This window comes from Eucalyptus grandis, chromosome 2, assembly GCF_016545825.1.
Source record: "Eucalyptus grandis isolate ANBG69807.140 chromosome 2, ASM1654582v1, whole genome shotgun sequence".
In the NCBI taxonomy this organism is placed as follows: domain Eukaryota; kingdom Viridiplantae; phylum Streptophyta; class Magnoliopsida; order Myrtales; family Myrtaceae; genus Eucalyptus; species Eucalyptus grandis.
In genome coordinates this window covers 39,406,305-39,418,495 of record NC_052613.1, presented here as the reverse complement: position 1 = coordinate 39,418,495, position 12,191 = coordinate 39,406,305, and the positions used below count along the sequence as shown (strand labels likewise).

Here is a 12,191-nt window from a genome sequence, read left to right as displayed (position 1 = left end):
TGCAAATCTCGCCGGATGGGACGATCTCCCTCGCCCTGAAACACTCGGTAACGGGTCGAAAGTATCAGGTGCGTATTTTCAAGATCGCCCCCAAAGCAACCTTGCAAATAACAAAAATTCGAATATAATTTGAGCAAAATCTCGAAACATGTTAGTTGAGCAGAAACCAAATTCGCATTATATTTTTCCCTTTTCCAGCTTCACAACGTGTGCCGAAAACGAATGGTGGTGGTGCTCTTTCACGGCCAAGTGGATGAACGAAGAGCAGGTCATTTTGGCGGAACTTGATGTCTAGACGTGAAGAGCAGGACCACTCGAACTGAAGCACTCCTTACAGAACGAGCGAGCGAGCGAGCGAGCGAGAGAGAAACTGAACGCTGCTTCGCCCGGAAAAGCCTGTAGTTTCCAGGTGATCTGACCGTCTCGCCGATGCTGTGTTGACACAGCTGAAGAGGTGGGTTCGGCCTTAACAAGACAATTAGGCCAAAAACGAGTACGGCCATGGAGCAGGACAAGAATCTACCATCAGCACTAGAAGCACAGGAACAGCCCTTGGGCGAGCCCGAAGGATGTATCAAAATGTATTCTCAATCAAGACACAGTACAGACGGTACACTTCGTAATCATGGCTGCTTGGGACAAAAGATCCTCCTCTCTTTTTTAATTTATTTTCTTTGTATTGTTCCCACTAGAGTTGCGAGAATTCTGTCCGTCAAAAATGTTTGGAAGCTCGTCTATTCTTAATCATCAACGAAAAGAAGTATCTGGAGCCCTTTAGCCAATAGCTAACAAAAGCTAATCAAACATCATCCTATTGCAGCCGACAACTCCCGATCATTATGTCAAATCATTTATTTCTTAAAGCACCTTATCAATAATAATTGCTTGATACAGAATCACACGCTAAGATTGCGTATAATAACGTTTTTTTGGATAAAAAGATTGCGTTTAGTAATGTTTCTGTTCAACAATTATTTTCTAAACAAATACTCCGATAATAACCACTCAAATTCGCTCCAGCTCCACTCTTCCAACACATGGAAGGGGAGGTGAGGGTTCAAATCCTCACATTCTCGGGAGGAGATGGGGTGACGCGTAAGTTTGAGTGGGTTTTGACTTCCACGCCCGCACGAGATAGAGGCAAAAGTGAGTGAACCTAATAGAATATGACTAACAAAAAAAACAAAAACAAAAAAAAAAAAAAAAAAAAAAACGCGTCTAGTAATTGTACAAAATTTATATTCCCGAAATAGAAAAAAAAAAACATAAACACGTTTGATAAACTTGTATAATTTTTTTTGTTTCTTTTAATTTTTTAAATATTTTTTTTCCTTTTTTTTTCTTCCTTTTGGCCGGTTGTTGGCCATGGTCGAGGCCGGCGACCGACTGAAGAAAAAAGAAGAAGAAAAGAAAAGGAAGGAAAAAATAGGAGAAATAAAAATTATTTCTCGAAAGTGTTCCTGAGAACAAGAAATAAGGAAAAAAAAACAAGTTTTTATTGTTTTTGTTTCTATTCCATTTGTTTCCTGAAATAAAAACAAGTCTTAGAAACAAAAACGTAAATAAATGCATTTTTATTCTTTTTTTATTCCCCGAAATAAAAGAACAGAAATCGTGTTCACGACAACAAAGAAAGAATACAAACAAACAGACCCTGAATGACTAACACATCTAGTGAGAGTTAATCAAACATGTAAATGGCCCTAGATACTATAGTATCTAAACCTACCGGTATATAGGAACGGGCGGGACCGTTTCAACTATAGTCTTACCGATTTTACTAAATTCCCTCCAAAATTTGTCATTCTCAAAGGGAAAAATTCTTATTTCTATCTCTAGGGGTGCGCATGATAAAATTTCTGGAATTGAAATTGATTTCTGCCCAGAAACTCAATTTCTATTTCAAAACTAAGAAGCTAAAATTTTAGCTTCCGATTTCTTTTTTAAATCTATTTCGGAATAGAAATCTGCTTTAAAATAGAGAAATCAAATTGCGTTACCAAACGGATTTCTGTTCCAAACCTATTCCGGGGAACAGAGAAACTGAAAAATCAAGAAACATAAATTTTATCATGCGCAGCCTAGAAGCTTCTTTAAAGAAAGATTTAAGTAAAATAACAGATAAAAGTCGGAGTAACGCTGACGAACCCCCAGAACGAGGCCGTGAGCGAGCCATGCGGATCAACAAGACGGGCTCGGCCTCTTACCGAGGCCCCATGGGCCCATTTCAACCGAACCCATTCTCCTCGATCCAACGGCCAACAGCCAAGTAAATCCAACGGCTACAAGGGGCCGCAGAGTAGGGGTATTCACTTCCATCGAGCATAGAATCCATCACTGAGCAAAGGGCAAAAAGCTGCAGAGAGAGAGAGAGAGAGAGAGAGAGAGAGCAAATCGAGTAGAGGAGAGAGAGAGAGATGAGGAAGTTCGATCCATGGCCGATCTTCTTCAAGAGGGAATTCAGCAGGACGTGGCCGTTCCTCGTCGGCTTCGCCGTGACCGGCGCCATCATCACCAAGTTCTCTCTCGGCCTCTCTGGTAACCCTTTTTCCTTCTTCTTCTTCTTCTTCTTCTTCTTCCGATCTCCTCCGATTCTCTCGTTTCAATCCTTCGCCGCTGCCCTCATCAATCCCGCGATTTGTGTCTTTTTCGCAGAGGAAGACGCCAAGAAGTCACCTTTCGTTCAGCAGCACAAGAGGTAACGGTCGATCGCGATAACCCTAATCGCGATTTCTGGATTTTGGTTTTTTTTTTTTTTTTTTTCTCTCGAGCCCATTGGGATGTAATCTTAGTTAAAGCGTGCTTAATTACTGCGTCTCTGGTGTCCGCTGTATAATGTATGGCATGCCTTGATTTTTGGCATCGGCATTGCTTCTTGAATAAACCTGAGATGCGAACGAAGAGGTTCTTGTGATCTGTGAGATATGAATTGTATCGAAATGCTTGGTGTGTCGATGTTCGTGCGTTTACCATTATCGAGTAATGTTATGACATCGTTTGGGCAAAGAAAAGGGGGAAAAGAAAGAAAAAAGGATTAAAGCTAAAGTCAATACAGTGGATGTCCGCTGTTGTCAATTGATTTGAGCATTAAGACGTGAGATTCTCATTATGGAACTTGCTGATTGATCTTGAGATGAGGCGAAAAGCTGTAGTTGGACTTGTATTAGCTCGATGTATGAAAAAAGGGTCTAATTTGTCTTCCTATTGCTAGCAAGCAACTGTGTTTAAGGTGTTTGGCATCCATCTTGCCATCTTTATGAGTGATCTTTGCATGTTGTTTGCTTGAGGCACTTATGTTGTGTCTTTCTCTTGTACAATTTTAGCGGGGTCTCACTAAATATTTGAATTGGGCAAGTATTGAGTTGCATCCTTGTCCATTTTCCACTGTTGCTCCTTCCTCGTCATCACTACCCTTGCTGACAGCTGATTATCAGATGTGTCGGGGTAGGGGATGACATTAACCTGCTTACTTTCAGTATGATATGATGATTGTATTTCTAAAATACATACCTATATGGAGATGATGCATTATCACGAGAACATCTACAACTAACTTGACAAAATATATGAAAATCGAGTTTACATGACCTGAATATAGAGAATTAATCAAGTGAGAACAGTGAAGATTCACGACAAGTTATGAAATATAAATATCTTACAGGCTGATTTCTTTATGGGGACTTCATCAATTTTAGGAAGCCCATCAAGAATAATTGATTTCCGAAATGGGTCGGTAGTTTATGTATGATATAAACCCAAGACTTCCTATGACCTTGTTAGGATTGGGGATGACACCACCACTTTTGATCTTTAAGTAAGATTTAGTGAGTGCCATTCCTAGATCGTGATGCATGCAAGAGGTCAACTTGTTTTATTTCCATAAGCTTTGATTAAGGGAGTAAGGTTGTTGCTCATTTTCAATATTGCTGATTGGTTGGCCATAGTGGATGCTAAAGCTGTGAAATTCTTCTAAATAGATATGGCATTGATTCTGTTTTCAGCTCTATATCTGAGAGAGCTATTTGCAACTGGGACTGCTAGTGACATGGTTCTATTGCTGTTCATGACCTGAATCACTGCTGGTTTTGTCATGAAATACGTGTCATGGTCGTATAGTTGTGTCTTTACTGTTTTGTTTGTCTTGCATGATAATATTAAGTTTGTGCAGCCTGGAAAACGACATGGAAATAGAAGATTGATGTGGCAACTGCATATTACTCATCTTCCTGTTGTTTTCTTATAATTATAGTTTGTAAATTTTGCATCTATGTTGTTGACCAAATCCCCACATCCTTGTTCCTTTGAGAGTAATGTGGATGCTGCTTATGCTTTGTAGGTGAATTCTTGGATGGTAATCGCGTTGCCCCCTGTGCACCTGAGCATTATGGGAGGAGAGATTTGCTTCCTTTGTTCAAATTGACAAAATAACAGGAGAAAGATGTTTGGGATTCTCTGCGTTTTTGCTTCTTTTGGATTCTGTGGATTTCATATACTTTTGATATGAAGCAATCGAGCATCCATTTTCATTGAATAAACCCTGTTTTGGGAGCTCTTTTGTGTTACAAAAACGTGGAGGATTTGGTTGAGCCTAGACCGCTTTGAATTCTTACAAGGGTTCTAGGGCTTTGAAACAGGAAATTAGATTATTTAATTCGTCAATACAGACCAATTTCCCTTCTAGTTGCCAATTTTAGTGATGGGAAAACTGGGGAGAAGGAACAAGTACTTAGTATTGAAAGATCTTTAAGTTAATTTGGTATAAACAATTCTTGCCAGGGTTAGGAATGTTTAAGAGTACTCGCGCAATAAGCAGAAGAATGATTTACAAGGCCTTTGCAGCAAAATATTAATCGATTCCTGTGATATGGAAGTATTTTTGTGAACGGAGGTTGTTATTGAAGGTGATTCCATGGGTCATCTCTTCGTGTTGTTTTTCATGGACTATTAGATCCCCCCGGAAGTGGGGACGTAATGGTGAAAATGATAAGGAGAGTAGGAATCAGGATTTTGTTTAGACGTAGGCCATACGGTATGCTAATGCTTTTGTCTGTCCAGTATGGCATTGGCATTGGCAACTTATCTGTGGCCTGTAGACCATTCATCTGTCAGAACCTGCTTCATCAAGAGCAATTCTAAGCACGAGCTGCCTATGAATGATTATACTTTGCTTACGCGATCAATGGAGATGCGCCATGTCCATGAGCCTGTTGAAGATGGAATGCGGACAGGATTTTATTGGCTTAGGCTGCATTTGGTGACTTGCAAATTATTTTGTTTTCGGGAGTAAGCTTGGAATAGAAATTCATTTGGTAAATTTTTTGTTCTCGGGAATGGATTTGGAACAATATCAAACTTTGATACTTAGAAAAAAAAATTGATTATTTATTCCTGGAACAATTCCGAAATTATGCCAACTCATTTTTTCTCCTCTTCTTTCTTCTTGTTCTTCTTTCTTTCTTGTTCTTCTTGTTCTTCTTCCTTCTTTGCTCTTCTTCAACTGCTACCACCATCAGCTAGCACCACCGTTGATCGCTGGTGACTAGTTGGGCAACATGCGATGAGCTCACCAGGCGAGGCTTGCCAATGGTTGAGCCATGGCCAAGCGAGGCCAAGCTCACCAAACTCACCGATGAGGCTCGGTTGATAAGGTGCGGCATCGCCAAGGGCTAGTGATGCTCCTACGAGGTCACTGGCCTTTATTTGGCCAATCACTGGTCACTGGTCATCCTGCGGTTGACAACTAGCAAAGCTTGAAAAGATGAAGAGAAAGAAAATAAAAAAATAAAAAAATGAAAAAGAAAATGATTTGGATTAAAAATTTTCAAAACGGTATCAATAGTTATTAAACGGTTTAAAATGTTTGAAATTTGTTTTTGAGAATATAATAAAAAGTAATCATTTATGATAAAAAATAATTATTGATAGTAGAATGGTTACTAAATGCGTTCTTAATGATTTAGTTTTTATTTTGAGGCTCAACTCATGTTCTTGAATCATCATTTCCAAATGCGTTCTTAATGATTTAGTTTTTATTTTGAGGCTCAACTCATGTTCTTGAATCATCATTTCCAAATGCGAAGACAAGTGAATGGTGGCTTTCTGGCCGGTAGCCATTCTTGAATACTGGTCCCAGGTAGTCCTCGTCTCTTGGGGGAGTAAAGAGGCACGAAAAAATACCATTACCTTTCTCTGGTTAATTGCTACCGATCTACTTTAAGCCAACCTATGAAATAATATAGGGGTGTAGCACAGAAGTTAGAGCAAATCTGCCGAAGGCACCGATGTAGTAGCGGTGTTTTGAACAACAATTACATGGCGTTTAATGCTGAATATCATAATGTTGCACTTGTCATCCAGAAAAAGACAAAATTATATTGCAAAATTATATTGCACTTTCTCGGTTCGGGTAATCAAAGACAGAATAAGTACACAATTTCAAGAGAGAAACAAGAGACAATATCCACTTATTGTCTATAACAGGAAGACAGCTTCAGCAAAGCAGAGAAGAAGTGTATTAAATTGGCATCATCCCAACAACTCAATGCAAAAACTTAGGCAGGGACAACTCCTGCTCATTGATAATTTTCTTCAGCAACGAATCAAATCTTTTTGGCGATGGCAAGCCTGGTTCGGAAGTCATTCTCCATTAGAGGAAGGCCATCTCGCAACTTGACCTTCGGTTCCCATCCCAGCAGTTCCGTGGCCTTTGTGATGTCTGGTTTTCTCTGCCGTGGATCGTCGGGTGTGTTCTCCACCATCTTTATCTCCACCTCAGGGTTAATGAGCTGCAATATATCATAAAAAAAAAAAAAAAAAAAAAAAGGGCAAATGACTGACAGTAACTGCAACAGCTCAAGAACGTGCCTAGAAACTTTAAGCGAACGCAGTACATTCAAGACTATAAGAAAAAGCACTTGGTGTCCCCACCAAGTAGGCATTGTAACATTCGGTATGCTCCAACTCTTGAGCTACAGGTGCACTTTTCGCAATTTTTCTAAGATATTTTGCATTCTTCACAAGAATATCTTCCTAACTGAGCAGAAAATATTAAAAGGAGTTATCCAGTATCAAGAGGTCACCTCTTTCACTGTCTTGGCAAGTTCCAGCACAGTAAATTCCCCTGAAAGAAGAATAAATAAGCATCAAGGTCAGTAACTTCCCATCTGAATGATGAAGATGCAAATGCAGGTTCATGGCAGCCCATTGTGATCAGTATTGAACAGTAAATATCCCATTATTAACCTGGGTTCCCAAGATTGATAGGTCCAGTATTTTCTCCATCCATGAGCCTAATGAGCCCATCAACCTTCAGCATTCAAACATATAGTCAGTGTGGTATTCAAAGGGGGAATACCTAATGTTGCAATAAGACGATCAATATGTATGTATACATGTAACTTACCAAATCAGCGACGTAACAGAAACTGCGGGTTTGTGTTCCAGGCATCTGAACTGTCAATGGTTCACCTCTGCATGTAAAGATATAAAACGAAATTTACATCTACACTGAAGTGGCCTGAACATATGTCAGTACATTTAGATGAGCCAAAAACCACCTAAGTTCACTGCATTGGCATGATGACATGGTCAATTTGTAATACATCTTTCATGATTAATTCATCTCTAAAGTCAATATTCAGTTCCTAGACAGCTAATAGAACTGAAGTACTGAGGACTTACCGAAGTGCTTGAGCAATGAAATTGCTGACAACACGTCCATCATCAATATTCATTCGTGGTCCATATGTGTTAAAGATTCTAGCAACGCGGATCTCTGCTTAAAAGGTAAAAATGAATCAACTTTCAAAAATTACAATACACAACTTTCTATAAATAAGTGAGCATTTACCAATGCCATGCTGTCTGTGATAGTCAAACATCAAAGTTTCAGCAACACGTTTTCCCTCATCATAACAGCTCCTAACTCCTGCAACGCAAAATGACATCCTTACTGAGGTTAAATTTTATCAGATTTGTCGAGGGAATAGCCTTAGAGCTTTATTATAGATAATTCTCACTCTTCCACATGTCTCCAGTGCATGACACAATAAACAGCAGCCAAGCATTGTACTTAGCACGAACAGTCAAGGTGTCTCATATACTTTGTGCAATCGTTTCCTTCCTTTGTACAAGTGCATGCATATTACAAAGGATGGTAAATAATAGAATACTGTACATTGATTAAAATAAGGCAGATAGCAATATTTATTAGCTGTGTGGATTGAAGCAGTCTATGACAACACCTGTAAAATTTCATAGAATGTGCAAGAGAAATGACAGGCATCCATGAAATTAACTAAGAAATGCTAGACAGACAAAGTATGCAGCCTTTCTTATTTTCTCCCCATATAAAGGAGTGAGTTAGTGCACACAGCCCATAGAGATATCGTTAATCAAGGCAAGATGAACAGAACTTTTCAGTAGTTACAAACTGCAAATTTAGGCAACTCACCAATTGGGTTGACATTGCCCCAGTAACTCTCAGGCTGGGGATGTATAAGAGGATCACCATACACCTCTGATGTTGAAGTGAGTAAAATCCTGTTTATGCACAATCAAATTTTAGTAATTACACTGAAGTTTATAGACTTATAGTTACAAGGTTGAATAAACTAACCTTGCTCCCACTCGTTTGGCAAGTCCTAGCATGTTCAGTGTGCCAATCACATTAGTCTTGATTGTCTGCCAATTTATACCGTTAAACATTAGAAATAGCTCAAATTGCATAACTATGTTATGCCAACTAATATGTGGAAAAAAGCCCATGTATTAAATTTCGTATAATTTAATATTTCGTATGTTTAATAAGTAAAAAATGAAAATTGAACGAAATACTATATTTTAAACATCAAATGAGTGATTTTTTTAATAGAGAATGCTTCCAATCAAAAGTTGATAATAATATATGTGTCCAAAGGGTTTATTGTTCAAACATTCATCAAATCATGAACATGCATTCTGCTGAAAAGGTGCAACAAACAACGATATTGCCAAACAATTTAGCCAGAGCAGGAAATCTCAGGAAATACAATGCAAGATGTGCACCAAATAAGATGATTGTCACAAAGGACAGTAGATCTTCTCTTGGCAACCATAAATTGAAGAACAAAGGTTCTTTAACATAAAGAAAGTGGGAGAGACAATAACGTGCTGCAGTAAATAGCTATTCTAATTAATATGCAAGACCTGCAATAGACTGACTGATTACTTGATTTTGAAGGGACAAATGAGAGATTTGGCCTGCAGCTTGTTGAACTAACGCATTCAAAGTAAAGGCCCTTAATAGTTATGTTGCCAAACTGAATAAAGAGCACATCCCAAAAGTAATCACCTTGACAGGATTGTACTTATAAAAGATTGGAGAAGCAGGGCATGCAAGATGATATATTTGGTCAACTTCTACCAACAATGGCTCTGTGACATCTGTAGAGAGAAAAACAGAAGTTTGATTCACAAGACCATCGTACGCGCACGCGCACACAGAGGGCTGAAGATCATGAAATCTACAAATCAAAAGTACCATGTCGAATAAGTTCAAATCTTGGATGTCCAATCCATTTGCTAAGATTGTCCTTTGACCCGGTGAAGTAATTATCTGCCACAATTACCTGACATACAAAACCAATGAGGTTAAGAAAACATGAATCCTAAGAATAGAAAGTTAAACGTGCCAGTGCCTGGTGCTAGTCCTAAGTAAATTCTTTTGACACGAAATGACAAAACTAGGGAAGGAACCCACCTCATTCTTCTCATTCTCCATTAGCCTGTCCACTAAGTGAGAGCCTATGAACCCAGCTCCTCCAGTGACCAGGATTCTCATGTTGGACTGCCATCATCAACAGTAGCAAAGTTTTTTGAGAACAAGAAGAGTAGAGAGACGGTGAATTTATAGTGACCATGGTCCTCATGACTGACGAAATCCAGGTGCTGAGAAATAATGCTAGATATGAATTGGGTCCATACAAAACAAGGAAGCACAATTCCTTGTCAAAGAAAAAAAAATCAAGACAACAGGAGAGGGACTAATCTTGGCTCTACATAAAACAGGGGAGCACATTTGTATCCTTAGATGAAAGAAAATAAAGAGCAAAGCAAGAAAACCATAGGTACGAGCGGGGATGGGAATGAGAAAGTGAGGATGATCGTGGAGCAGGAACAAGAATGAGAGATCCAAGTAGATAAATCAGACAGTTGGATCAATTAAGTCAGATCTATCACTCACAGATTGTACGGGATGAATTACATGACCTTCTGGCGACACAATACCTCCCGCAAAATGGCCCATCGCATCACTGAACAAAAATTGGCAACGAAAAGACGCACGAAGAGAAGGGAGTCCATGCATGCCAATATGATACAAGAAGAGCTCCCTAGTTACTACTGTATTTGCAGCTCCTCAAAAGCATGATTTATGTCAATTTTTCCATCAATATCCAAAGAATTAGCTTGCATAAACCCCAGATAATCACATCACGAGTAAGCAAAAAGGGAAAATAGCCTCCTACCTGAAAAAACTTGGAATTGCGCAGAGGCGAAGGGCTCGGGGGTGGTTTTGTCGTCTGGTGCTCCCCGTTGGACGCATTCTTGGCCATCGTGTCCCCCCCTCGTTATTAGATCCTCGACGCTTTAGGAATCTGCAAAGATTTCGACAGAGGAAGCCCCCACTCATAAGTGCCAGCATTAAATGCTTTTCCCAGCTAAAATCACGCCAGACGTTAGATCGCGCTTCACTGAACATCGATCGTAATCTCTCGCGTCTCTCGCGCGCGCACTTACGACGCGATCGCTCAGTTTTCCCCACACAACACGTGCAAAACTCTGAATCGCATGACTCCCGGTCAAAATGCAGACGACCGGAGGTCGCACATCAAGCAAGAGCAGCTGACCATTCCAAGTCAAAATCAAAGACTGGCAAAAACCGAAGCGAGAAGAAAGGAAAGCACGACGCGACTTACAGATCGAACAGAACACCAAGAACAACGAGACGCTCGCACCCCGATGCCTTAGTCCTCACTCGATCCACGAAACTCGGACATCGGTCACTCGGTATATATACAGCCAGCTAGCCAAAAGAATATTTGCAGGCATCGAAGCTTCTACTACCAGACTGACCATAAAAAAAAAAAGTAAAAAAAAAAAAAAAGGAGGAGGAGGAGGAGAGCGAGGGACGGAAATTAATGATTAAAGAACGAAAGGAGACTTCGCGATCAAGCAAAAGAGGCGAGGCGACCGCTGACAGGCGCCATCGGGCCAACAACCGAAGCCCGACCGATCTCACCAAACGGACAGCTACGACATTCCCATCACGAAATCGTTAGCTCGAAGCTTGAGAGGGAACCTGCGGGACGCGCGCTCGATCGCCTCGCCAGCTGGTCTCCGGGATTCGACTTTCGCGGGCTCCTGCTCGGCGATTCCCTCGGGAGAGGTTCGAAAGACGAGGGGGGGGCGGCGTCAGCAGGAACGCGTCACGAGGGAATTTATACGGAGAGGAGGGGAGGGGGCATATGCATTGGAATCAACTTCCTGGAGTGGGGGCAGGGGAGGAGAAGGTTCGCCCCTCCCTCCTCCTCCTCCTCGTCCGTCTTCTTCGCTCGTCAAAAAAATGAAAATCCTAATTTCTTTAAAAAAAAAAAGGAAAAAAAGAAAGAAAGAAAGAAAGAAAGAAAGAAAGATGCTGTCGATCGCAGATGTTGCATGGGATTGGGTCTCCCGTCCGGGTCCAGTCCGGGTCGCCATCGCCCGTGCGAAGACGTGCGTAGTGTCGTGCGCGTGAGGGGAGGCGGGTGGGGCCCACTTGCCGTTTCGACTGCGATGCGAGGGAAGGGGACGAGGGGTGGGACGGACGGACGGGCCTTCTTCCCCTGTTTTTCTGGGGGACAATATTATTCTGTTATTTTTGTTTCTTCTTCGTGAAAAAGAAAAAAAAATTATATAATTGCAACAAAAAAAATTCGACACGTTTGTGTTTTCTATACGTCATCGGGCACCGTCTCGCCCTTGGCTACGTTGGCGAGAAAATAAAGAAAGCGATCTTGTCATTTTGCGTCGCGCGTTTGGATTGGGAGCTCCAGTTCCAATTAACAAATAAATAAATTCTCGAAGGAGAAAGAGGCAACACAGTGGCTGTAGTTTAGTGGTAAGAATTCCACGTTGTGGCCGTGGAGACCTGGGCTCGAATCCCAGCAGCCACA

General features: G+C 40.7%; 2 protein-coding genes and 1 non-coding gene across 6 annotated transcripts; 2 read left to right on the top strand and 1 right to left on the bottom strand.

Moving 5' to 3' along the window:
* The first annotated feature begins 2,325 nt into the window (after positions 1 to 2,325).
* Positions 2,326 to 4,591, top strand: LOC104432752. 2 transcript variants are annotated; one of them, XR_723389.3, is made up of 3 exons: positions 2,337 to 2,538; positions 2,656 to 2,698; positions 4,337 to 4,591. XR_723389.3 is itself a non-coding variant. In XM_010045275.3 (2 exons), exons 1-2 carry the CDS (start codon positions 2,418 to 2,420, stop codon positions 2,700 to 2,702), a joined length of 168 nt encoding a protein of 55 aa, XP_010043577.2. In that variant the 5' UTR covers positions 2,326 to 2,417. The 2 variants fall into 2 exon arrangements, 1 of the variants encoding a protein (XP_010043577.2); XM_010045275.3 differs by lacking the exon at positions 4,337 to 4,591 and having other exon boundaries at positions 2,326 to 2,538; positions 2,656 to 2,702.
* Positions 4,592 to 6,352: 1,761 nt separating this feature from the next.
* On the bottom strand, positions 6,353 to 11,559 carry LOC104432751 (UDP-glucuronic acid decarboxylase 6). 3 transcript variants are annotated; one of them, XM_010045273.3, is made up of 14 exons: positions 10,956 to 11,095; positions 10,777 to 10,881; positions 10,506 to 10,634; positions 9,740 to 9,826; positions 9,521 to 9,608; positions 9,332 to 9,423; positions 8,618 to 8,682; positions 8,453 to 8,541; positions 7,850 to 7,927; positions 7,681 to 7,774; positions 7,403 to 7,469; positions 7,243 to 7,306; positions 7,080 to 7,120; positions 6,353 to 6,785 (listed from the first exon to the last, which is right to left on the bottom strand). In XM_010045273.3, exons 3-14 carry the CDS (start codon positions 10,590 to 10,592, stop codon positions 6,600 to 6,602), a joined length of 1,038 nt encoding a protein of 345 aa, XP_010043575.1. In that variant the 5' UTR covers positions 10,593 to 10,634; positions 10,777 to 10,881; positions 10,956 to 11,095; the 3' UTR covers positions 6,353 to 6,599. The 3 variants fall into 3 exon arrangements, with proteins under 3 accessions (XP_010043575.1, XP_010043576.1, XP_010043574.1); XM_010045274.3 differs by lacking the exons at positions 10,777 to 10,881; positions 10,956 to 11,095 and adding an exon at positions 11,339 to 11,559; XM_010045272.3 differs by lacking the exon at positions 10,777 to 10,881 and having other exon boundaries at positions 10,956 to 11,115.
* A 560-nt stretch (positions 11,560 to 12,119) lies between these two features.
* On the top strand, positions 12,120 to 12,191 carry TRNAH-GUG. The gene has a single exon. It is a non-coding gene; the product is annotated as a tRNA-His (tRNA).

Excerpts from the sequence above, each read along its gene's own strand:
- LOC104432751 (XM_010045274.3), bottom strand. The coding sequence starts at position 10,592 with ATGGCCAAGAATGCGTCCAACGGGGAGCACCAGACGACAAAACCACCC. Across the intron at positions 7,775-7,849 it reads TCACAGACAGCATGGCATTG|AGATCCGCGTTGCTAGAATC; the intron begins GTAAATGCTCAC and ends CCTTTTAAGCAG. Across the intron at positions 6,786-7,079 it reads TTGCCAAGACAGTGAAAGAG|CTCATTAACCCTGAGGTGGA; the intron begins GTGACCTCTTGA and ends GATATATTGCAG.
- LOC104432752 (XM_010045275.3), top strand. The coding sequence starts at position 2,418 with ATGAGGAAGTTCGATCCATGGCCGATCTTCTTCAAGAGGGAATTCAGC. Across the intron at positions 2,539-2,655 it reads GTTCTCTCTCGGCCTCTCTG|AGGAAGACGCCAAGAAGTCA; the intron begins GTAACCCTTTTT and ends TCTTTTTCGCAG.